General features: G+C 39.1%; 1 protein-coding gene and 1 long non-coding RNA gene across 4 annotated transcripts; one reads left to right on the forward strand and one right to left on the reverse strand.

Moving 5' to 3' along the window:
- Positions 1-4142: 4142 nt before the first annotated feature.
- Positions 4143-9648, reverse strand: LOC148755480 (uncharacterized). Of its 2 annotated transcripts, XR_016018572.1 has the most exons (5): positions 8515-9648; positions 7556-7645; positions 6681-6827; positions 5975-6106; positions 4143-4799 (listed from the first exon to the last, which is right to left on the reverse strand). It is a non-coding gene; the product is annotated as an uncharacterized LOC148755480 (long non-coding RNA). The 2 variants fall into 2 exon arrangements; XR_016018571.1 differs by having other exon boundaries at positions 6681-7645.
- Positions 9649-9754: 106 nt separating this feature from the next.
- TMEM50A (transmembrane protein 50A) lies at positions 9755-25925 on the forward strand. Of its 2 annotated transcripts, none has more exons than XM_088790560.1 (7): positions 9755-9914; positions 11571-11675; positions 13270-13382; positions 15730-15797; positions 17644-17736; positions 20658-20718; positions 25439-25925. In XM_088790560.1, the coding sequence occupies exons 2-7, from the start codon at positions 11583-11585 to the stop codon at positions 25482-25484; spliced, it is 474 nt and encodes a 157-aa protein (XP_088646686.1). In that variant the 5' UTR covers positions 9755-9914; positions 11571-11582; the 3' UTR covers positions 25485-25925. The 2 variants fall into 2 exon arrangements, with proteins under 2 accessions (XP_088646686.1, XP_088646687.1); XM_088790561.1 differs by lacking the exon at positions 9755-9914 and adding an exon at positions 9943-10248.
- Positions 25926-26592: the final 667 nt, after the last annotated feature.

Here is a 26592-nt window from a genome sequence, read left to right on the forward strand (position 1 = left end):
TTGACAGCAAACTGTTTGTTAGCAGGATATAACTTTAAGAACATATCAGGTTCTTCATCAATATGGGTAAATATCCAACATTTTATTCGATTAGTCACAGATGCTATTTTTTTGTACAGAGTCTGTTAAGGAGTGTTTACACTCAAAAGTAGTAAAGCTTAATATAATGCTTAATAACAGAAGCATGTTAATTTTTGGCACCAGTGGTCTTGTTCCATCAACTTGGGAAAGATATTTAAGAAATGTGGTTGTGTACTTTTGGGGATATCATTTTTCCTGGATATCCTTAATTTTAAGTTAGCTGTGGGTCCATATGTCCAAGAGTCTAAAGGAGCTTTTTTGTTGTTGTTTAATGGCATGAACCCACGGTTCCACACTCTGTAATTTTGAATGCTGAGAGATTAAAAGAACCTGATGGGGTCCTTTCTATCAAGGTTTAAGTGCAGTTTTCGTTGATGTATTTTCCAGAACACCGTCACTAGGTTACAATGTGTGGGGTACAAAATCCTCATCTGGTGGAGGGTCTCTAAAGTCCTCTTTGGCGTGTTTGAAGTAAGCTTTTGAATACTGCAGTAGAGTATTTCCATATTGGGTCATATCAGAGTTCGCAAGAGCTGGATGAACTTGGGGTTCTACCATTAAAGACATGGGTTGCTCAGTAATGATTTCATAAGGCATCAGCTTGTTTTCCAAAAGTTGATTTTATTTTCATAAGAGCTAAAGGAAAAACTTTAGACCAAGGTAACCCAGAGGTCTCAGTTAATTTTACCAATTTTAATTTCAGAATGCGACTGGTACATTCAACCTTTCCCGAAGATTGAGGATAGGGACCTTGATAGTGTCATCACGTTTGAATAACCTTATTTAGTTGTTTTGTAACCTGCCCAGTAAAATGAATCTATCACTTGAAATTAAGTTTGGGATTCTCCAAAGTGGGAAAACATTTCCTAATAATTTCTTTGCTACAGTGGTGGCATCAGCTTTCCAATATGGAAAAGCTTCTACCCATCTAGAAAATAGACATACTATTGTTAAATACATATGATAGCCCATAGAAGGAGGCAAATGAATGAAATCCAACTGCCAATGTTCAAATGGTCCAGATGGTGGAAGAGCAGTTCCTGGAGCCACTTTAATGGACTTATCCAGATTATATGATTGGCAGATTAATTATTGATTTAGATGTCTCACTATCCTAGAACAGTTACTCCACCAATAGTTTTCATAATTTGAGTCATTATGAAATTACGTCACATGGTGAATAGTCATATGGAGTGCTTATAAAAGTGGCAATTTGAGGAATTTGGGAAGCACTAGGCAGCCATCCAGCACCTCCCAGTCTTCTTTTTTTAAAGATTTTTATTGGGGAAGGGGAACAGGACTTTATTGGGGAACAGTGTGTATTTCCAGGCCTTTTTTCCAAGTCAAGTTGTTGTCCTTTCAGTCTTAGTTGTGGAGGGCGCAGCTCAGCTCCAGGTCCAGCTGCCATAAGTTGCAGGGGGCACAGCCCACCATCCCATGCGGGAGTCAAGGAATCAAACCGGCAACCTTGTGGTTGAGAGCCCGCACTCCAACCAACTAAGCTATCTGGCCACCCTATAAGTAAAATGTTGTACAGCAGATCTCTAGAACTTTTTTATCTTGCATAACTGAAATTTTATACACATTGAAAAGCAACATCCTCCTTCCCCTGTACCCAAGTTCCTAACAACCACTGTTTGCTTTCTGTTTCTATGAGTTTGACTACTTTGGATACCTCATACAATTGGAATCATGTAGTATTTGTTCTTCTATGACTGACTAAGCATAATGTCCTCAAGATTCATCCATGATATGAATGAATCGCATCCTTGTTGCATATGACGGGATTTCCTTCTTTTTAAAGACTGAGTAATATTCCATTGTATATATATGCCACATTTTCTTTGTCCATTCATCCACTAATGGACATTTAGGTTGCTTTCTCATCTTAGCTATTATGCATAATGCTGCAATAAACATGGGAGTGCAAATATCTCTTCAATATCCTGATTTCAATTCTTTTGGATAAATACACAGAAGTAGGGTTGCTGGATCATAAAGTAGTTCTATTTTTAATTTTTTGAGGAACCTCCATACTGTTTCCCATGGCAGCCGCACCATTTCACATTTTCACAAACAGTACACAAGTTTCCAATATCTCCACATCTTTGCTGACACTTGTAATATTTTTGCTTGTTTGTTTTTGACAGTGGTCATCCTAACAGGTGTAAGATGACATCTCATTATGGTTTTGTTTACATTTGCTGATAATTGGTGATACTTTTCACACACCTGTTGGCCATTGGTATGTTTTCTGTGGAAAATGTAAACAGACATTTCTTATATTTATTAAAAATCACAATGGCATGTTTCTTCCAGTCTTATGATACAGTAGAAAATTTTTACTTTGTGTTTCCTTTTCCAATAATACTTCTCTGAACTGACTGAAGCCTTTAGGATATCTTCCTTTTCTTTTATGTAGTGGTAAAACTGAAGACAATCAAATGTAAAGTTCTCTTTGACTTGCAGCTGTGCTCTTATCAAGCCCACATTACACTGATTCCTGGTGTCAGTTCAATGTGGTGACACCAATCTAAATATCCTCTCAACAAAAACATTTGAGCATGGGAAACTTAGGATTTTTGCTTACTAGCAACAGCAGGTTTTTAGACTTGTAGGAATTTGTTTCCAGCTCTCCAAAGATCTCCATCCGTATTTTATCTATAGGCTTGTTCTGGTAGACCAGTTGTTTGTCCATCAGGTCCTTTGCATCTATAAATTCATCACAGAGGTTATCTATGTCTAAAATGTCCATCATTTGTAAACATTCTGAAGCACACAGGAGGCCATCGTTAAGTTAAGCCATTCTTTCTCAGGGAAAATGGTTTTAAAGCACAAAAGTAATTTGAATTGGTAAAATCAAAATTGGATTCCAAAAAGTTATAGTTTTAGCAAAGAAATTCAGAAAGTCCTGTTTAACTTGGGTACCTTATTCTGGTGACAGTTTTTTCAGTTCTAGAGCAGTCTTCTTTCCAAACAATGAATCATTTTTTTGTTGAGTTTTTGTCTCAACTTAACACATAATATCAAATAACTCAGGTGCAGACAGTTTACTTTTTCTAGGCTCCTTATATGGCCTTTTCAAAGATCATCAAGCAGCTCTGGAGAAACAGCATATAAACTTCTGTTGTACTGTAATCCTTTTCTCCGTTCTCATCCTCAATGTATTTCCAAATTGGAGAAAGACATTCTTCTTTTCCCACACTTTGAAAGTAGGATTTTAGGGCAGGCCAACATTTTTTTTTTAATTTATTGAGGTGACAATTGTTAGTAAAATTACATAGATTTCAGGTGTACAATTCTGTATTACATCATCTATAAATCCCATTGTGTGTTCATCACCCAGAGTCAGTTCTCCTTCCATCACCATATATTCGATCCCCCTTACCCTCATCTCCCACCCCCCACCCCCCACCCCCCTTACCCTCTGGCAACCACCAAACCATTGTCTGTGTCTATGAGTTTCTGTTTCCCATTTGTTTGTCTTGTTCTTTTGTTGCTTTTGGTTTATATACCACATATCAGTGAAATCACATGGTTCTCTGCTTTTTCTGTCTGACTTATTTCGCTCAGCATTACACTCTCAAGATCCATCCATGTTGTCACAAATGTTCCTATATCATCTTTTCTTACCGCCGAATAGTATTCCATTGTGTATATATACCACAACTTCTTCATCCATTCATCTATCGAAGGACATTTTGGTTGTTTCCATGTCTTGGCCACCGTAAACAAAGCTGCAATGAACATTGGAGCACACGTGTCTTTATCTCTAAATGTTTTCAGATTTTTTGGGTAGATACCCAGGAGAGGGATTGCTGGGTCATATGGCAATTCTATTCGTAATTTTTTGAGGAACCTCCACACTGCCTTCCAAAGCGGCTGCAGCAATCTACATTCCCACCAACAGTGTATAAGGGTTCCTTTTTCTCCACAGCCTCTCCAACATTTGTTACTATTTGTCTTGTTGATGATCGCCATTCTGACTGGGGTGAGGTGATATCTCATTGTGGTTTTTACTTGCATTTCTCTGATGATTAGTGATGTTGAGCATTTTTTCATATGTCTATTTGCCATTTGTATGTCCTCTTTGGAGAAATGTCTCTTCAAGTCCTCTGCCCATTTTTCAATTGGGTTGTTTGTTTTTTTGTTGTTGAGTTGCATGAGTTCCTTGTATATTCTGGATACTAGCCCCTTATTGGAGGCACTGTTTGCAAAAATCTTCTCCCATTCAGTTGGTGGGGCAGGCCAACATTTTAACATCTTTTCTATGGCTGGCAACAATGATAGCCACCCTGTATGCATATGTCTAAGGAGTTTATCCCCTTCCATTTCTACAAAGTCAAAAGTCTCATTAAGCACTTCTGCATGTTCTTTTTGTTTTGTTTTGTTTTTAAAGATTTTATTGGGGAAGGGGAACAGGACTTTATTGAGGAACAGTGTGTACTTCCAGGACTTTTTTTTCCAAATCAGGTTGTTGTCCTTTCAGTCTTAGTTGTGGAGGGCGCAGCTCAGCTCCAGGTCCAGTTGCCGTTGCTAGTTGCAGGGGGCGCTGCCCACCATCCCTTGCGGGACTCAAGGAATTGAACCAGCAACCTTGTGGTTGAGAGCCCACTGGCCCATGTGGTAATCGAATAGGCAGCCTTTGGAGTTAGGAGCACAGAACTCCAACCGGCCGAGCCACCGGGCCAACCCCACTTCTGCATGTTTTGAAGAAACTGAAAAGTAACCAAAAACTTTCACTATGAAAGCCTCAATGTCACAGGAAAGCAAATCACACCGCTTCTTAGGAGTCTTGTGTACAAGGTGTACAGGACATTTAGCAGGTAAGATCTTTTCATTTTCTTTGGTAAGAAGTTTATAAACTGAATGGAATTTGCTAAAATTTACGTCTGTACTACCTGCTGAATATGCAGATAGGTGTGCAAAGTCTAGTTTGTATTTGGACAGGATATCAACGATTTTCTGTTTTATGTTTTCTGAGGTTTCATTAAAATCTTCATAGAAATCAAGAAGACGATTTGAAACTCCATTTTTCAAATCAAAGTACCTAAGAGCTGGGGGGGAACACTTTTATATTGCCATGATTGAATGTATCACTTGTTATACTGTAGAAATCATGATCATTGGTAAGATCTGACAGAATCAGCTCTACACTGTAAGGGGCCAACATATCCGTAATCAAAATTTCCCCTTTTGTTCGTCCAAAGGACATTTTAGTTGCAACCTCTGGATCAGGAAATGTAACTTTACTCAGTCTCATAGAGTCATCAAGGGAGCGATATGATAATGCATGTTCATTTGTGTGGTATGCCCAAGCTAATTCAGCGGCTACTATTTTTGACTGAGTATTTTGGGGAGACAATAACATTCTGAATTGATTCAAAAGTACTTGTTGGGCGGACAGGTGGCTCAGTTGGTTAGAGCGCAAGCTCTGGGCAACAGGGCTGCCGGTTTGGTGAGCTGTGCCCTCCGCAACTAGAATGAAGTCAATGAGCTGCCGCTCAGCTCCCTGGTGCCCAGATGGCTCAGTTGGTTGGAGCGCAGGCTCTCAACCACAAGGTTGCCAGTAGCAAGGGATGGTGGGCTGTGCCCCCTGCTACTAACAACAGCAACTGGACCTGGAGCTGAGCTGCACCCTCCACAACTAAGATTGAAAGGACAACAACTTGACTTGGAAAAGTTCTGGAAGTACACACACTGTTCCCCAATAAAGTGCTGTTCCCCTTCCCCAATAAAATCTTAAAAAAAAAAAAAAAAAAGTACTTGTTTGTCTCATCTCAGACTTATGGGAATCAGTCTTCATATGTATTTTCACATCCCCTTCTCCACCATGCCCAACCCCAAATTCTTTTCTGCATACTGTACAGTATGCTCTGTTTGGATTATTTACCTCCCTGATCCAGTTGAATGTGTTCTTCCATCTGTCATTAAAATAACACAGCCGTTTAGTCTTCATTTTTGTTATTGTCTGGGTCATGCTGGCGTTGGTATCATATTCACTCTCATTTTCATTATCTGAACTCTTAGAAAACATAGTCACAATATTCAGAGTTAAAATTAAACTCATACTATCTCCATACAAAGCAGATAATTGGAATGTTAAACACTCATGATTAGAACTTAAATTACTCTGAGAGAATGCTACAATGGTTCAATTACTGTGAACCACACAGCATGGTTGCCAGTATTAGTGGTCAACAGAAGGCAGACAATCACCATAGTGTCATTATAAATGGTATTGTCTTCAGCCTCTTTATTGGAGGCCATAATATGGGTTTTGTATCCTTCCCCCTACAGTCTTTGGCACTCATTGCTGAAAACCAGGACTTTTTTTGCCCAGGAAGGGTTTGTTAGAACATGAGATTCTCAGGGACAGTCCCAAACTGGGATGGTTGGTCACCAAAAATTAAGTTCATCACTGTCCCATTTTCATGAGAGAGAGCATATCTAGTATTTTCAGATGTGCTATTTTGATTTTAGAAATTATATTTAGCTAGACTTTCTGAGAATAGTCTAAGGTAAATCAAATAAAAAATGGTTAACCAGATCTTTCTGGCAGTTTCTCTGGAGGTTTTGTTTGGATAAATCTGGCTTACCTCAACTCTTGCAGTATTTGGTACAGCTGTACCAGTTTCTTTCTTTAGCTACAGGAACAGTTCTGAGACTAGCTGGCAAGTCAAGGTAGGCTATTCCTAAAGATTTAGCTGTGCTGGCTTTTGCTATTTCTAACAGTTTCATTTTATCTACAAAGAACAAAAACAAACACTTTTATTAATTCTACAGCTTATTCCAAAAAGGCTAAGATTGAAGCAATATGAAGAAGATGCTCACTTATGTTTATAAAATACTTGACTATTATGTTAGTGCAAGTAAATGTAAAAAGGCTGGAGACAGAAAACAGAAAATTAATGCCATTCTTCCCACAGTCATTAGTTAACTTATTAGGTGCTGAAGGCAAGATTTGTTAAAGGCTGCTCAGAGCTGGTAAACTGATGTTAAGTCATTAACAAACATTAAAAAGGTTCCATTAAGAATTGCCTGCTCTAGATTCCTCTACCCTGAGCCATTTAATTGTCACAGTTAATCTTTAATCCTGAGGAGTAAGAATGATGTCCATTTAAAAATGGGCTATGGATTGTATTGTCCCGTTTTGTTCACTAGTCAGTTAATGCCCCTCCCCCAAATCCAAAGTTACAGAGATTTCATGCATTAAAGGAAATCAAAGGAATTAAAGGACCCAACAACCTTGGTTCCCTAGGTGACTCATATACTGTCTCCCTAGATGTAAAAAAAGGTGAACTTGTGTGCCTCCCCCCCACTCTGGTTCAAGCCGTTGTTTCTCAGTTTAGTTGTGTAGGACACAGCTCCGTGGCCCATGCTGGTGTTATGAGCCTTGCGCTCCCCCACCCCCCACAGGCAGTCGGTCGCCAGTCACCGGTTGGCCTCTCACAGCTGCTCACAAGCCGCTCACCGCAGCTCTCGTGGACTGCTGGCCGCTCACAATTGTTGTGACCTGCACAACACAAGCCGTGGGAAGGCGAGGGAGGCAGCGAGGGTTAAACTATAATAAAGAGACAGAGACTCATATACAGTGAAATCACAGAGGATCAAGGGACTCGCAGCCTCAAGAGACTGGAGCCCCGAATCGGGTCACTGACAGTATTTATTGGTTACAAACAATGAGCATCACATGATTAGAGGCAGGGTCTGTGAAACTCTTACACCATTTCAAAAAAATGATTTCAATACCCAATTATTTGTCCCAAAACAGCCGAAGCATGTCGTCCCAAGATGACTAAGGTGCGGTATGCACCACCCTGGAGGAGAGAGTCTCTCTTGGTGAAACTGTCCCATGAGCTGAGCAGTAAGAGCTAGATCTTATCGCTCTAATGGGCCTCTCTCACAATAAGGTGAGAGGGAGTAGCAGGGCCAAGCAGCAGCCTCCCACAAGAGGAAGCGGAGGCAAGGCTCCTTTTTACTATTTCTTATAGCAGCTCATTGGGGTCTCAACGGGGTCCCGTCTGGCTTGAGTTGTCCCTCCTGTGAGGAATCTTACTCGTGTTTGACCGCAGACCCTTCTCTTGAAGACCAGATGGAAAGACTCAGGATACTATAAACTCAACCCCAGAAAGGCACAATCCCACAACTTCTTCTTTCCTTAGGGAAAGGTTGGGGGGGGGGGACAGACGGCTAGGCTGCTGTGTGACCACACACAATGGCTGCCGTCCGCTCAAGGTGGCCGGCCACTGACAGCAGCCCAGCTCCAGGGAGATCTGCTGCTCACAATCTTAGCTGTAGAGGGCGCAGCTCACTGACCCATGTGGGAATCAAACCAGTGATCTCAGTGTTAGGAGCAGGGCGCTCAAACCACCTGAGCCACTGGCAGGCCCTTGTGTGCCTTTCTTAAGGACAAATGGCCGACCCACCCACCTTTTTTTATTTAAGTGAATCCAGGTTTTGTTCCGTGACCTCTTCCTGGATCTCTCCCTCCAACTATTGTGTTCTTTCAGGTAAACCAAACGGTTAAAGCTGTACTGTCACCCCTCCACGTGATCAGGTAAGCCCTTCTGTAAGACGACCTTCTTCAACAGCTGGACCTGCTGCAGGATCGAGACCTGCTCCCCGAGTTAAGACCGCGAGTGGCCTCTGGACTTTCTCTGGTGGCGCCTTCTGGAACGAGATCCCCTCCGACTCCCAGACAACCATAGACTGAGAAATTCTGGGAGAGGGGACGAAACAGCCACAAGGTGTTTCACGTGGGTAAGACATCGTTGCTTCCGGCTTTTGAAGAGTCACTTCCCAAAACCCTGATTATCTCATAAACATTGGTTCTCACCAGAACCATTTTGCCCGGGGAGGGGATATCTGGCAGTCTGTAGACATTTCTGGTTGTCACAACTGAGGGAATGACACCGGCATAGAAAGAGTAAGTTGGGGGATGCAGATAAACACAGTGCACAGGGCAGCCCCAGTGCACAGGGCAGCCCCCCCATAAACAAAATGTCAGTAGTGCCTAGGCTGAGAAACCTTACCTTAAAGGGAAAAAGTTCAAATCCCACAAGTGGGTGACGGCGCTGGGGTTAGGGACGCACAGTACCCCGCACACAGAAACAGGACGTCCCCACCTCATGGGAGTGACTTAAAACACATGGTCACAATATTCACAAAGTTATATTTAAAGTTAAATTCACAAAATTTCATACTCTGATTTAAGTAGCTCCTCTTGGAGGCGGAGCTACGGCAAGAGCGGGGCCAGGCTCTGAGAAAACAAACAAGACTTATTAAAAGCCATGGTTAGTTCTGCGGAGCCGCCAACCTGCACCCACCTTTTGCACCACGTGGAACCGGGTACTTTACCTGTCACCCACACCTGAGATACCTGCGAGACCGATCCCAGCACTAGAAAATTTACCACCTCACTTAAGACGGATACAAATGCCCAACAGACGCCTTCCTTTCGAAAGTTTAGGACCAGCGACTTCTCACACCCATCCTTGAGAGGTGTACTCGAACTACCACTTCCGAAGTCCAGAAGCGAACTCAGCACAGCGGGAAGCCCCCGCAGCTGGCAACCGGAGCATGCGCAGAGACTTTGGCGCGGTGGGCGTGGCTCCTTCTGGCCCTCCCTCCGCCTTTTCTCCTCCCCATCCGGCGCGTGTCCCTCCGTCTCCGACTCCGCCTGCGCAACCTAGGCCCGGGGGCGTTGCCGCTCCATCCGGGTACTCAGCGGCCTGTCGCTGTTTTGTTTTCTTGGCTAAGCCTGGAAGCGTGAAACTGCCCCGCGCGACCCGACACCGGACTACGGACCTACTGAACGGGCGGGGCTGGACGTAAGTGCCAGGCGGGATGGGGGGAAGGGGAGGAACGGCTGCAGGCCGGGTAGTGCTCCGACCTAGGGCTCTGCCCAGCTGATGCTGACTGACTGGTTGCCTCCGACCTCTGGGAAGCTGCAGTCTGGGCTGCGCCTCGCAGAACCAACCCTTCCTGGCCACTTCTTCCTGATTTGTGTCCGCCCGGCAGCGGGAAAGTGCGACCACTCTGGACTCCGCCAGCCTGCCGGACCGCGCCCTTCCCCGGAACTCATAGGATCCCTGAAAATCACCTTGCCACCCCTGCTTTAGAGCTGGAGAAACTGAGACCCGGCTGGTTCATACGGCGAGAGAGGTGGCCGAGCTAGTACTAGTTCTTAGATCTTCCAAGTCCCAGTCCACTCTACCCCTAAAATTCCCAGAGTCTGGAGGGCAGAGTTTGGACATCAGTGTGCCAGTAATAGAGCAAAGGAAAATGGATTCAGGGCGGAGTCATTGGGATGAACCGAAAGTAACGCATACTGGAGTATTGTTCCTTCCAGGGAAGAATAAAACGAGTGAATTTTCAAAGTTAAACTTGTCCTAAGGGCAAATTAGCACTGGTTATAATCACAGTTTTTTTAAATATTTATTTTAAAAGTAAAGTCACAATTGGATTTATTGCTGTTTTTTAGGATGTCATGTTTTTGGACAATCATAGTTGCTGAGTAACTCGATGGACGGGTTCAGATTCGTTGTAGGAGTTTGGGTGTTTTTTGACTATTAGCAAGTTACACGTAATTCTGGCTTTTTCATACTCTGAAACAGATAAAATGGCTGTGTCTCAAGCCAAGTCTATACAGCTCAGTTTTATGTAATTTAATAAAACATTTTAGGTCGGCTATGGTAATTTATCAGTGGATCTTTTTGTTTGAATTAATATTAATTTCAATTTTGTCTTTTCTTTCGGCTGGGAATCAGAAATAGAAATATTAAAATGAAATGGGTGTTTTCATAGAAATTACACGAAAAGCCAGGCTTAGAAAAGGAAAAAATAATGAAGTGAAGGAGGTGATGTGGGTAGAAGATCTGCAATACAGTATTTAATTTCTTAATCTGAGTGTGAAGAATTTCCAAAGTTATAATGTGGAAATTTATTGAAAGCTAAATCAAATATTCTAAAGAAGTATATGTACCCAAACTAAAGTACAGTTTACCTTTGAACAACACAGGTCTGAGCTGCATAGGTCTACTGATACATGGATTTTTTTCAATACATTTTCGATAAATTTGTTTCAGTCGTTCCTCTATATATCCCTGTGCTTTGCATCTCCAGGTTTTCCATCCCCAGAATCCACAGATGGGGAGGGCTGACTGTATGCATTGTTCTATACCATTTTATATAAGGGACTTGAGCATCCTTGGATTTTGGTATCTGCAGGGATCGTGGAACCAATCCCCTGCAATACTGAGGGATTATAGTTAAGTTTTGGGGGAGTCAAAAGTTAGATGGATTTTCCACTGCCTGGGGTTGGGCACTCTTAAGTCCCCTCATTGTTCAAGGGTCAATTGTATTTGTAACTTCACTTTTATTAAATTAATTCTGAACTATTAAATATTTTCTAAGAACATAGTCAAGTTTGAAGGAAGTAAATACAAGTATTTTATTTGTTTTTCTTGTTTGTTTGTTTTTTGAAGTGACCTGAAAAAATGTCTGGATTTCTAGAAGGCTTAAGATGCTCAGAATGCATTGATTGGGGGGAAAAACGCAATACTATTGCTTCCATTGCTGCTGGTGTTCTGGTAAGTGTCATTGATAATTTGGGCCTTCATTATTTTGGTGTGTTTGTTTTTATGTTTTGAATTCTGTATGATGTTTTAAAATATGTACTTTGACCACTGAATTTATCTTTGACCACTGAATTTATTTTCATGTTGATATTTTGTTTTGTTTATGAGGGGATTGAATTATTTGTTTTTCATTCCAACTTTTAGCTGAAATTATGGTTTGGAATTTTATTAGTAGGTTAACTGTTTTTCTTCAATTGCATGGTAAGATGGTATAATAAGACAGTATATTTTATATATTTATTCATTATATGGATTATGGCTCCACTGAATGAGTAAATTAAGTTACCAAGAAGTGTTTAAGAATCAATCGGGTCAAAACCAGTCCAGAGATCTAATTGCGTTTCTCCATAATCCAGAGTTAGCTTTCTCAATTTCACCAAAAAAATAAAACCCAGGAAACTCATTAAAATATAATGCTTAGGAGTAACTTATAGTATAAAATTCTTATTTATACAAAAATTTTCCCAAAGTAATGGCCAAATATAAAACTACTATAGAAGTATGCTCTTATAAACATCAAAAACAAAAACAAAAACACAAAACACTTTGAATTTTGGTCTATGTGGAAAATAAATATCTTGACTATATTGAGCTGAGGGTGACAACAACAAAAAATAGTGAACGAGTACTTGTGCTAGCCAATAACAATGTCATTAATGGAGTGTGAATCTGTCAACATCATAAAAATAATTTGATTAGCCTAAAATAGTTATTTTTAAACAATTGTCAGAAGGTAGCATTTCCACAGCTGATTGGGTCAGGTTTAGGAGTGGGGGTAGGGAAAAGGGTTACTTTCAAAACCTAAGCTACTTGTCAGAATTTGCTTAATATTTTATTGTAAGTTTCTGCTCAGATGATGAAAAACATTTGTGCAGTGTTAATGTTTTTTCATTATATATTTATCCTTGATAATATCCAGAATCAAATTCAAGTAAGATAATTTATACTTTGGTGCTTAAATTGAATTTAGCATCACATCTGAAACCATCTGTAGACTGCACTGGAATTAATCAAAAGGAAAAAGCAGAACTGCAGCCATTTCCTATTTCACAGCACCAAGAAGATAGCTAAAATTCTATCAACAGTAATTGTTCCCCATATTACTGAATTATTTTTTACTTTTCAATAAATATATCTTTCTAGAGGCTTATAATCTATCAGCAACAGGCCACTCCTTTTGTCAGTTGGAATCTGAATCACTTTTTACTTTTCTCCTGTCATGGGATAGTGTAGCTTATTTCTAGTTCACAAAATTAGATTACAGACTTTATTATGACAATAGAAAATAATGATTGAAGTAGACTTAGAAAAGAATTTTATGTTAATAAATACTAATTGCCATCAGACTTAAGGGTTTCTAATATTTAATCAGATATTAAGCCGTGTGCAAATTATAAGCAAGAAACTGACAGAACATTTACAAAAATTTTGAAATTCATTAGAAGGGATCGCTTCACTTAGATACCTTGCTTTCTTTTGAGCCTGTAAGATATGAAATTACTGTAATTTCTCATTGGTATCACCTTTTTTGGTTTGTTTGTTTCAGTTTTTTACAGGCTGGTGGATTATCATAGATGCAGCTGTCATTTACCCCTCTATGGATGAGTTCAACCATTCATACCATGCCTGTGGTGTTATAGCAACCATAGCCTTCCTAATGTAAGTTCATTGTTAGTCACGCTAATTACATAGATTGTCACAAAATAAAAACGTTTTATATGTAGAGTAGATTTACATTTTTGAAATATTATTAAATTAACATTAGGCATGGTTTAAAAGTCAAATAGTAGAGAAGTACTTACAAAGAAAAGCAGCAACCCTCGTTTCTGTTCTTCCTTTCACCTCTCTTCTCCCACTTCTATCTCCCAGCTTCTGTCAGCTATCCTTTCATTTCTGTACTGCTAATGTTTATAACTTTATTTTAGGTCAGAAACCATGTACTTTTTCTAAGGGTTTGTTTATTCATTCCAACAAATATTTGTTCGGCTTTTATATTCCCAGACTCTGCTCTAGAAACAGGAAATACAGTAGTGAATACAATGGGAAAATCCATGCCTTTATGGAATGTATACTTTAATGAGTGAGGCAGATAGTAACAAAAGAGAAATAAATGCATAGCATGTTAGATAATGATAAGCGCAGATAGTAACGAGAAATAAATACATAGCATGTTAGATAATGATAAGCGCAGACAGTAACAAAAGAGAAATAAATACATAGCATGTTAGATAATGATAAGCGCAGATAGTAACAAGAGAGAAATAAGTACATAGCATGTTAGATAATAAGTGCTAGCGAGAAAACAGAGAGGGTAGATATGAGATGTCAACAGGGGGTGTAGAAATTTTAAATTGGGTCAAGGAAAGCCTCACTAAAAAGGTGATTTTTGAGTAAAGACGAAGAAATGAAGGAACTCATCATGGGGATATATAAGACAGGACCATTCCAGACAGAACAGCAAGTACAAAGGCTCTATGGCATGGATACCAGTATGACTGGACTAAAGGGTCAAGGTAATAAAAGCCAAAGAAGACTGAAGAACTGTTCCAGACTGAGGAGACTAAAGAGACATTAGAAAAAAATGTACCACATGATTCTGGACAGGATCCTTTTGCTTAAGACCATTATTGGGACAACTGGGCAACTTGAATGAGGTCTGAAGATTAAATGGTGATAATGGATCATTGTTCATTTCCTGATTTTGATGATTGTATTGTGGTTCTGTAGAACTGCCCTGTTTGTGGGAAATACATACAATCATGTCTTGTAGAGAGTACAATTTCTGGGGTTATGGGGCATCATGTTGGCAACTTTCAAATGTTTCAGGAAAAAAGTTTATTTGAACTATACTTGCAACTTTTGTTATAAATAAAAGTTTATATATAAAACTAGTAATGCCAGAGAACAAATAGAGATTGTTGGAGAATGTGCTTAATACGGAAGGTTGCCAAGGCAGAGTCATGGCTATTTACACAAAGTTACGAAGTTCATTCAAATGGCTCAGCAAGGAAAAACAAGAGCTAAGAACCACTAACCTAGGAATATCTGCATTTTCTAAAATATAAATCTTGTTTAAAATATATTTATTTTATGTACCAAATAATTTAGTTAATATAGAGGTCACTGAAAATAATTATGAGTATTTTGATCATTCTAAAACTTAGATTTGAATGAATAAGACGTCAGATTATTGTGAAAATTTGGGTTCAGATGGTCAGTACATTTATTGAGCACCTACATGTGTCAAGACTTATGCTAGGCACTGAGAATAAAAATGAGAAACAAGATAGACACAGCCCCTGCCCTCACCTGTGTATAAATGTATATAAGATTTAACTTTTTAACTTGATATATTGTGAACATTTTCCTATGACATTTAAAAATTTTTTGAAGGATACCTCTAAAGAAGGCAAGGCTATCTCAATTTAGAGTGGTATTCTGTGGAAGTCAGTGAAAGACTATGTTTTGAACATGTGTCAGGAATTGAAAAAACAAGATTTTACCACTTGAATCTCTGTGTTGAATATGTCTGATATGTACAAATGGAAAACTAGATAGGACCAAGCTAAAGATTGTTCCAATCTTAGCCAGATATAGTTTTGAGAATTTCTTTTAATGAGGTATAATTAACTACTATTTTGAGAATGGCACTCTCACATTTTAACAAGCATCAGAATCACCTAAAGGACTTATTAAAACTCAGATTGCTGAGCCCCATGCCCAGAGTTTCTGCTTCACTAAACTTGGGTGGGGCCAGGGAATTTTTTTTCTAATGAGTTCCCAGGTGATACTGATTCTGCTGGTCTTGGGACTATAACCACTGCTTTAGGGGGTATCTGGTTGATGGGACTAGCTTAACACCCTGTTAACCCATTACTCAAGACTCATGAGACCTAACCTTAAATTTGAGGAACTCTAGCTTATTGTGTCTGGTAATTTGATGTCATGGATAGTTTCCTCTTGGAGTCAGAGACCCTGATTTCTTGGTTTTATTTTCTTCATACAGGATCAATGCAGTATCGAACGGACAAGTCCGGGGTGATAGTTACAGTGAAGGTTGCATGGGGCAAACAGGTAAATTGATGCAAACAATATCTTACTATGCATCCTTCAAATGAGAATTATACGTGGAAAGGCCACTTGTCTAACCCCTTCAGATCAGGGATAGGATGGAGGTGTATGTAGAGCAGACGTTATAGATTCCAAGGCATAAGGTAAAAGTTGCATTTGGTCTAAGTTGCTTTTATAGTACAAATATGCAGTTGTGAGCATATAATCCTGTGCAGTAATGTGTAGGTATAAATGTATACAGTATAGTATACAGTAAAGAACAGTATATAATATATACTCGTATGCAAAATAGAACTTACAGTACTTTCAGCTATACCATATAAATTATTTTCTTCCCTTTTTTCCAACCTTGTTTGATTGAATTAGCATTTTGAAATAGTTTAGAATCATAGTTTTTTGTGTGTGTCTTTTAAAATATACAACATAAAATGTACCATCTTAACTATTTTTAAGTGTACAGTTCAGTAGTGTTAAGTACATTCCCATGGTTGTGCAACCCACCTCTGTAAGTCTTTTCATCTTGCAAAACTGAATATAATAATAGAATTTAGTGCTTGGGTTCACCCAGGCCCTTCCTTCTCAACTGAGGAACTCATGTCTCCTGGACTCCATTGCCATGTACCCGAGGTAGCACAATACAGGACACATGGCACAGTTTCCTAGGGTCCAGTTTACTCAAAGATTGGAGTGGACACATACTTATTAAGCTATTTAAATGGTAAACCTAAAATACTGCGTTTATACAAAAATAAACTTGGATATAGGTAAATTTCAAGTGACTTTTTTTTTTTAAATTGAAACAGGAGAAATTACTATTAGTCAGCGGTGGTTGATGTTTCAGACTCTCTTCTTGGTTCACCCTCCTCGTAGATGAACTTAGGTAGAAGAAGAAATACAGAAACACGGATCCTCCATAACCTTGTAAACTCTAAAAGAATAGGTGAATGTTAGCAGTTAGTGTTGTTAATAATAAGACAATAGTAGCTAGAGCTAGGACTAGAATATGGCATCACATCTCTAAATAAAGTTTGTTAGCATAGTTTTGGGGGTTCAGAACCAGTTTATATTTGTTTTACTATCACATCTATGAGTAATAGCTTATTATTTCATAACTATTTTATGATTTGGATAATCAGAAATGTATATATAGCATTCTGTTTGCTATGCTTTATTGAATAAGGCAGTGTTTTTATTAAAATTTATTCATGCTAATTAAAGAAACTCATCTCAGAATTCATTTTAGGGAGTCTAATGATATTTAGTTTATAGCAAATCATCATAAATATTGTATAAATATGATTTAAAAGTTGACTGTCTTCCTCTATTAACATAATTTTAATGCAGCTTTTCTAAGTGCCAGCCACAATAAATTTGAATTTATTTTGCTGCCGGATTTCCCTGAAAGTGAAATACACTAGTGTTTAGATTCCTGTTGCTGAATATGAATTTTTTGGTAATTACATCTGTGTTTTTGTTTGAAAGGTCTCTTGGAGAACTTTAAATTTTGGAGCACAATTTCTAAAAATAATGGAAAATGAGCTCTAAATATGGTGCAACATATTTTGTGAGATTTTTATTGGATGGTTGAGGAAAGTTTTTCTCGGTGTACATATTTAGGGAAAGTAAATACAAGCACTTAAAATACACAGATTGGCCAACAAGAAAAAGTGTCTTCACTGTTGTCTTCACTGTTGAAAGATATTCAACACATCTTCCCACTCTTCTTATTTTAGACTTTAATGGCAAATACACATTTTTGTAGGTACGGGTTTTTGTTTTCTTTTTGAAAAGTTGATTGAACTGACTTCTGCCATAGGAGAAACCGTTCTGGTAAAATGTTTCTTTTAAGGTGCTCGCATTTGGCTGTTCATTGGTTTCATGTTGGCCTTTGGCTCTCTGATAGCATCTATGTGGATTCTCTTTGGAGGTTATGTTGCTAAAGGTAAGACAAAGTTTACATTTTACTTCAATGAAATCCTGAAATCGTGCAATAAAGTTAGTTATTTTAGAATAAAGCTTTTTTTATATAGACAGGCCAACTAGCAATGCTTTTATGCCTAGGAACTCCCCTCTCCCATCTGTATTTTGTTTTGTTTGTTCAGTATGTTTTTAGTATCCCTTTCATCTATATTTTTTCTTCTAATCTAGAACCTGGAAGGAATGGGACATAGCTCCAAACCTTGCTCTCTTTGGCTTCCAAAAACCGCAAAAGCAGAGTATATATGTTGTCTAGCTATTTGGCAGGTTTTGACTTGCTGAATACTATCCATACAAAGTTGTAATATCCTAGAATTGAAATTTATTGAGCTAAGTCTCCTTGATAGTATGAAATCATCTCCTTTTGGTTAGAAAAGTAAATTAGCATTTAGTGTGCATCTACTATATAAGGCCAGTTTAAGGCAAACTCAGGAAAAGGTCCTGCCCTTAGATCCTCGGCTGAAACTTTGCCCTGAGAGACCCCAGAAAAATATGAAAACCACTTAATGTTCTAGGTAATACTGACTATGGTTATCATAGTACATGCACATTATTAATGATTTGCAAAAACTGGACCGGCAGAGATCTAATCTAGCTCATCATTTAACCCTTCTAATGTAGCTTGGATACATTAGTAAAATGTATCTTGGATTAAAATCATGGGCTTGTTAAATTTTTATTAAAATCACTTAAACCTTATAGACAGGAATGATAGGCATTTAAAATTTTTATATTTTTTCCTTGTGTTTATATATTTATTATCAAACAGTGTTCCCAAAAAAGTAGAAAAGGAAGAAACATTAAGAAATACTATAATAATTTTAGTCCTCTTAAATAATTGGTATATTTCCTATGGTCTCTTCTGTTTTTTATGTAGTTATGAATCATAGTATAAAAACAATTTTGAGCCCAGCCTTTTGCATTTAATGTGACATCATAAGTAGTTCCCTTGCTGCTATAAAATCTGTCACCATCATATTTTAAAAACAAAAAATTGCTTTTTTATCATTTGAATTGCATAATGCTTGTTTATTGTAGAAACGGAGACTATAAAAGAGCACAAAGAAGGAAATAAAATTATAGATAATTCTTCTTTCCCAAATACAACTATTAATACAGAGCCCCTTTTTGTAGGAATGTGTTCATCTCAGCATTTTTTTTAATCCTTTTTTTTTTTTTTTAAATTGGAGAACACTGTGTTTTTCTAAGACCCATCAGTCATTGTCCTTCAATGTAGCTGTGGAGGGCGCAGCTCAGCTCCAAGTCCAGTCACCGTTTTCAATCTTAGTTGCAGGGGCACAGTCCACCATCCCATGCGGGAATTGAACTGGCAACCCTGTTGTTAAGAACTCGTACCCCCACCTACTGAGCCATCCGGCTGCCCGACCGGCAGCTCAGCGGCAGCTCAGCGTCATCAACCTAGTGTGGAGGGCGCAGCTCACTGGCCCATGTGGGAATTGAACCAGCAACCCTGTTGCCAAGAGCCCTTGCTCCAACCAACAGCCATCTGGCCACCCCCTCATAGCATTTTAAGTTATTTTCCAAAAGGCTTCTGGAACCAGGTTTATGCTTTGAGATCCTGGCAACAGATCTGTGATTTTATAAAAAGTTGCCTTTCTTCAGGATCTTTATGAGCCATTCTAGTGATAATAGTTATTTAATGTGAACTATTTAATATGGTTTTCTAGTAGTGAATGCCTGTACAAACCAGATGTTATAGTGAACACCAGATTAATTTAAAACTATTCTGAGAAAAAGTTGACAATTCATCTATTCATCATGCCTTGGGTTGTCAGTGCATAATCATTGACAGCTGGTAGTAGAAACTTATGAGAATTTCAACTTTAGTCCAAGATAAAATCAGAGCAAAGTGTTCTCTGGCAGTCTTGCCCGTCTCAGGTAGTGGTTACTGTATCCCTCCAGATGTTTAGGCCAAAAACCCTGGGTGTTTATGGCCTGTCAAAGATGACTCCTCTCTTTCTCATACTCCACATCCAGTCCATCAGCAAATCCTGTTGATCCTGCTGTTAAAATATACCTGGAATCCAACCACTTTTTACCATCTCCATTGCTTCCACTCTGGTTCAGTCCATTACAGTCTCTTGCCGGTTTTCCTGAAATAGCCTCCTCATTGGTGTCTGTTTTTCCCCTTGCCGCCTTAGTCTACTCTCAGTACAGCAGCCATAGGGATCCTATTAAAATATGTCAGCTCGTGTCACTTTTCTGCTCAAAACCCCCACTGGCGTCTCATCTCACGTAGAGTTAGTCAGAGCCCTCACCATGACCTCACAGCTCTGTAGGATCTTCACCCCCCAGCTTGTCCCTCATATTTCTCCCATCTGTCTCCTGCTTTCTCTCTGTTGCCCACATGACCATTCCTCTAATGTACCAGTGTGTTCCCACCTCAGGCCTTTTGTCTTGCTGTTCTGCTTCTGCATGGCCCCTGCCTGCACTTCCTTCCTGTCCTAACCCAGTGTCGCCTTCTCATGAGGTCCCTGTCCACCTTTATAGAATGTCATCATTCACCGCACTTCCTGTACCTTTCCTGTTTTATTGTTTTCTCCTTACTTATTCTCTAGATTGTCTAGCTCCATGAAGGCAAAAAAAAAATTTTGCCGGTTTTATTTTCTGCTGTATCCTTAGCACATTAAACAGTGCCGAACACAGTATGCACTCAGTAAACATTTGTTAAATGAATGAAGGGAGCTATCGTTTACTAAATCAGTGCTAGACTGTATCATGCCTATTATGTCATTTAATACTCAAACCAACCATAATTACCAGGAAAATCAATTCTGTTAGGCAGGAAAACTGATGTGCACCGGTATATCGGAAACTAAATGTTTTGAGATGATAAACCACTAAGTATTCCCATTGTTTTTACAGAAAAATCCGTAGTATACCCTGGAATTGCCGTTTTTTTCCAAAATGCCTTCATCTTTTTTGGGTAAGTTTGTTTTGTATTCTTCATCCTAACTTTTTAAATTCTTTTTTTGTAATAGTTTCTTTCATGTCATTTACTCTATTTAGTTGCTTAATTTACCTCGTCCAACATTCCTCCTTCAATGTTATTGTCATAAAATATGAGGAACGAAAGAGATTTTTTATTCATGGTTGGTTTGCTGCTAACCTTGGGAACGCACATTGATTTTAAAAATTGCTGTCACCTCCCCTTTAATGAAGAATTGTAATTAGTGTAGATTTAGTTATGTAATGCTGACAATGTTCATTTTAAATCTGTATCTCTAATAACAGTCACTTTTAATAAAAGCCAGCTTAACACCATTTCTTCTTAAAATTTTGTTTCTGGATTCTTTCTATCCTTGGTTTTGTTAGAATTTGTGCATGAGATTTGAGGTGTGGAGGAAAAGCCATAATATGTTTTATCCTTCTGATGCAATGACATATTAAAAGATGAATAGAACCCCTAAAAACCTTAATACTTTTATCAGTAATCTTCTCTAATGTTTATTCTTTCCTGGACATTTAGGGCCTGCACTTTTCCCTATCCCTTCTACCCCCCCACCTTAAAAAAAACAAAAAAAACCACCTCTTTATCCTCTGCATCAGGAGTTCTTAACCTCCATTACATAGGTAGGCTTCTGATGATGGGAAACCACCAGCCATTTCCATATGCAAGACGTTGGTGTTTCCACTTGTTTCGGGGAAGAGATTTTCAAAGAAGTCCCTAATCTGAAAAAGGTTTTAAAAAACTGCTGTATATTCTAGGACAGTCTATTCTAGGACTTTCCTTTCCCTATCCCTTCCCCCTCACCCCCAAAAAGGAAATAGAAGCCCCATATCTCCTTTAACTACTCATGAAATGCTAATGGTAATAATTGCACTTCAGTGATAGGCAGCAGTTATTGACACTTACCCCCTTTCACTACCTGGCATTTTTGCAATTTTATAAAATCCATTGGGAATAAGAAAAATGAATTTAGATGAGGCAAGGTACACAGCCTCATTGGGTCCTGTGTCCTGAAACTAGTGGAGAAAACCCAGAGTTTTTTTTTTTAATTTTCTTTAAGTCATTGATTTTATGCAGAAAATAATGACCAACGTTTATTCAGCAATTGTTATGTTCAAGGCACCCTTCTTAATCCTTTACATGTAAACTCAATTAATCCTCGTAACAACTCTGAGGGTGGCTGTTATTCTCCCCATTTTATATGTGAGAAAGCAATTACAGAGAAGGTAGGTAATTTGTTTGAGATCGTGTGGCTAAAATTCTGGCTGTCTGACTAGTGTTCAGGCTCTAGCTACCGTGATGATGAAATTTGAAATTTAGGATGAATTCAGTTGACATTTTCTCCCTTTGCTGAGTCTTCAACCAGTTGTTTAATGTTAGTTGTTTCCTTCCGCCTTTTTTTTTTTTTTTTTTTTAAGACTGTAACACTGTACTTGAAAAGTATAAAATGAGTAATCCTCCAACTTATGAAATAACATTTGGGTGAGTTTGTTATTTTGTAGGGTAGTGAGGCATGTGCCTAGGAGAGGGGAAGTGTTGATATTTAGGCTTTCTTTTCCTTTAAGCTGAAGTGCTGAGGCTTGAGCATCTTTAAAGAAGGACCAGACATCCTGAGCTCACTACTCCAGTATCTCCACAGGGTTAGAGGTGGTCAGGGGAACTCAGTGCCCCACAACTTCAGCCAAGGGAAGGGAGTGCAATGGGGTCTGAGGCGGGTAAGAAAGGCCTTCGGGATGGAGTGCTGTGGAGGGGATTTGCTGAGAACCAGCCAGGGAGGGGCAAGCGGCAGCCTTCTTTATTTTCGTCATGATTTACCCTGGTAAAGATAAATGATAAAGCACGTTCCACCTTGAGGTGCTGCTTTCGGCAGAGAAGTGACTCCGTCACAGCACATAGGAACAGAGGATTGAGAGGAGGATTAGTGGGGAAATTTTCTCTCTTCCAAGGAAGGCAGAAACACATACGTTCATTCAGTAGTTACCACATTTCACAAAATCTTGGAAACCATTCATTGACTTGTTACCATCTCAAATTAGTTTTAAGAAATTACTTTTATATGCAACAAGTTTGGTTAATTTCTCATCTGTTACTGTGTGCCTATTAAGTTTAAAAACTAATCGGTTTTGTGAAAATCCTATGAGCAAATTGAAATTAAATTCAGCTAGTGGACACCACTATCAGAATAGTTTGCCTGCCATTATAATATAACAACAATACTCAGCAACAGCTTAGAAATGACTATTTCAGAAATCAGGAACCACTGTCAGTACCAAGGTGACCATCTGACAGTGTAGGAGGGACTGGCTCTTGCCCAAGACACTTCAGTTCACAGCTTACATCTATTATCTAGTGTTCTAAAGTTACCATGTCTCTTAAGCTATCTGGAGAGTAGAGGCCCCTAATAACCAACTTGGGTTTTTCTTTTTTGCAGCAGTAGTTCTGATATTAACTGGAAGAGCAGAGATCAAATCACCTTTTGGAGGTGTATGAAATCCAAAAAGGAATATACTTCCAAGAGAGACTATAGGTGACTCCCTGGTTGCATTTTTGTTTTAATCAAAAACACTCAGTGTTTACCGTTATAAAGGCCTCTTAAACCTGTTTTAAATTGATCATTATGACCGGGAATTTAACCTTGAGTATACACCAACAATGGGAAAACAGAATGAAAACCAGTACATGCCATGGAAGTATCCACTTCTGTCTTCAGTTTCTCCCTCGCACTTACCCCTCACATGTAAGCCCTGTTGAATCTGCATCTGAATTGTCTCCAACCTGTGATTTTGTTGTCCATTTCCAGTGTTCAGTCCTCATCATCCCTTCCTGAGCAGTTTGCATCCCTAACTGGTTCCCCCCTTAGATCCAGTTTTCCTTTGTTAATTTTCCTTCTAAAATATGGCGATAATCCTATCATTTTCCATCTTAATTTTCCGTTTTTCAGAACTCAGTTGCCTACAGAAGAGATCCCCACTCGTGGCCATCTAGCCAGATTCTGCCCACAGTTTTGTTTTAGTTGGCCTATACAGTAATTTCCTGTCTTATTGAGCTGACATTTAAAAATCGAGAGATTTTACATAAAAATATGAAGTTTCGGCTTTTCTTGAAAAACTGGAAGATCTGACAACCCTGGGCCCCACACAGCAACAATCAGCTGGAGCTGAATAGTTGTTCCTTTTAAATAAGGGATGTATCTCCACGTAGCCCCATTTCATTCATTGTCTGGGACTGATTACCAGTCGCCCCCTTAGTAGAGCATACAGGCTGGCACCTGTCGTCTTGGCTTATTGGAGGCACCTAAGGTCCCTGCAGGCAATTTGCCAGCCTGGTCAATTGGCTTACCAGGTCTCAGCCACCTCCATTCCCTGTCCTCCTTGTCCCCTAAACTGTAGTCTAGCCATATTGGCCTCTGCCCTGTTCTACTACACCTCGGATATCTGTGTCTATATCTATAGCGATATTGTACATATACGAGTATATCTTCTTATGCATCTAATTGCCCTCTTGAGTCTCTTAAACGGAAGCCTTAGGGACAACTATAGACACTTCCCCACCTAAACCCTAGACTGTAAGCTCTGTGAGGGCATATTCCTGACACATTGATCTCCTGGGCTTTTCCTGAGGCCCCATGGTCTTTTATTCCTCTTTGCCTTTTGCTATACTGTTTCCTGTCCTTGAACTTCATCTTTCATCATTCCATTAGCTCCCGTACCCACCAACCTCCCATTCAAACTCCTGCTTATCCTTCAAAGCTTATCTAATATCACCACCTCTGTAAATCCTTTTCTAACACTCAGGCAGAATAAATTCTGTTTCTATGCTCCCTTAACATTTGGCATATATACCTGTTTTTCCTTCAAATACTTAACCACATTGCATCATCAAGAATGTGAGCAACAAACAACTTAAGGGCAGCGACTATATCTTATTTATTTGTTTGTTTATTTATTTTTTATTGGGAAATATTGGGGAACAGTGTGTTTCTCCAGGGCCCATCAGCTCCAAGTCGTTGTCCTTCAATCTAGTTGTAGAGGGTGCAGCTCACCTTCAAGTCCAGTCCCGTTTTCAATCTTTAGTTGCAGGGGGCACAGCCCACCATCCCATGTGGGAATTGAATCGGCATCCTTGTTGAGTTGAGAGCCCGCGCTCTAACCAACTGAGCCCTCCTGCCACCCCTCCAGAGGCTCAGCGGCAGCTCGTTGTCTTCAATCTAGTTGTGGAGGACAAAGCTCACTGGTCCATGTGGGAATTGAACCTGCAACCCTGTTGTTCAGAGCTCATACTCTAACCAACTGAGCCATCCAGCTGCCCCTATAATCTTACTTATCTTTATAGCCCTAGCATCTAGCACCTAACACCTCAACACTCAAAAAAGTTTTGTTGAATGAATTTGATCAAGTCAGACATATAATGTTTATATACTAAGCATTGGTCAACTTTTTAAGAGGGACATATGCGTAGGTCTCCAATACTCATCGGTAAGGCTCTGGGGAAGCTGGTGATGACTAGCACAGCTGAGCACTGTGGCAGAATTTACCACCTTAGAATGATCAGTTTCTGTTCTGATACAGCCCATGGTTTTCTTCATACAACTCATCAATTATTTGTTGATACTATTTTCCCACAATTCTAAATCTCACATGTTCTTTCTTTTTCCCAAACTTAGATAGTCATGTGGTGTTTCTTATTTTATTCACAGAGGACTGGTTTTTAAGTTTGGCCGCACTGAAGACCTATGGCAATGAAAGCATCTGATTTACTACTACTGTACAGCAGCCCCGCATGGGTTTGTTTTCATTTTTGCTACTCACTCCAGTCTTTTGTAATGCCATTTCTAAACTTATTTCTGAGTGTAGTCTCAGCTTAAATTTATGTAAAACTGAAATCATGAGAACTCCCTATGTAAACAACAAAATCTATTGTGGTATGCATTTGATTAACTTATAAAATGTTAAAGAGAAATATTTCACATGAGTAATTTTTATTAGTTTTATCATGATATAATTTGTAAAAATAAAAATAAATTACAAAAGAAATTATGGGTACATCTTACGAATATTTATCATATCCAAGGTCCAAAACTGCAATTAAAGTACTCTACAGATATAATGTGTTTTATGTAAATGTAGCCTCTTCTGTGTCAAATGTTAAGTGAAATATAAACATTTTCATGTTTTTAAAAACTATTTGGTGGTCAGAATTCTTTTTCACTATACTTTGTGTTTGGTTTGTACAGTTTTGCCAAAAATTCCATAAACATTTCAGTGTAAGTAGCTTTTTAGGGCCTCCCAAGAGGTGAATGAGCATGTCAGAAGAGAGCAGCTCCTGATCCAGCCACCAGGCTCCTCAAAAATGTGCTTTCTGTGCCACCGATTCAGTGGGGCACAGAGTGGCGGGTTGGTAATAACTCAGCTGTCACACATGGTCCTGGTGGGACCACAGTCACGCCACATCTACCATTAAAGAGGAAAAGGATGGGAACTTGATACTAATTTCTACTCAGGTGACAAATTTTGTTGTTGCTGGTTTGGTAATAAATTGGATTCCATGTTTCATTGTGTCTCTGTACTAAACCACTAAGCTCGAAATAGACCAGCAGGGTCAATTATAATTATAAACATTTACTCCTGGGAATTCTCATAGTCTGTTCCTCTTTGGAATCCTGTATACCCAGGCTCCCTACCTTGGCAAAATTGGAATTTTTTTTTTTTTTTAATGGACTAGCTAACTATGGGATACATGTTCTTTAGAATTACAGCTTGAAATGTTTTCTTTCATAAAACTTGCTACAATTAACCCTTCATTAAACACAAAATGTCTCTCAGATGATTTAAACCTGTGGTACTCTTCCAT

Source organism: Rhinolophus sinicus, chromosome 14 (genome assembly GCF_057876585.1).
Source record: "Rhinolophus sinicus isolate RSI-liver-muscle chromosome 14, RSI-T2T, whole genome shotgun sequence".
In the NCBI taxonomy this organism is placed as follows: Eukaryota; Metazoa; Chordata; class Mammalia; order Chiroptera; family Rhinolophidae; genus Rhinolophus; species Rhinolophus sinicus.

Excerpts from the sequence above, each read along its gene's own strand:
- TMEM50A (XM_088790560.1), top strand. The coding sequence starts at position 11,583 with ATGTCTGGATTTCTAGAAGGCTTAAGATGCTCAGAATGCATTGATTGG. Across the intron at positions 13,383-15,729 it reads GCAACCATAGCCTTCCTAAT|GATCAATGCAGTATCGAACG; the intron begins GTAAGTTCATTG and ends TTCTTCATACAG. Across the intron at positions 17,737-20,657 it reads TGGAGGTTATGTTGCTAAAG|AAAAATCCGTAGTATACCCT; the intron begins GTAAGACAAAGT and ends TTGTTTTTACAG.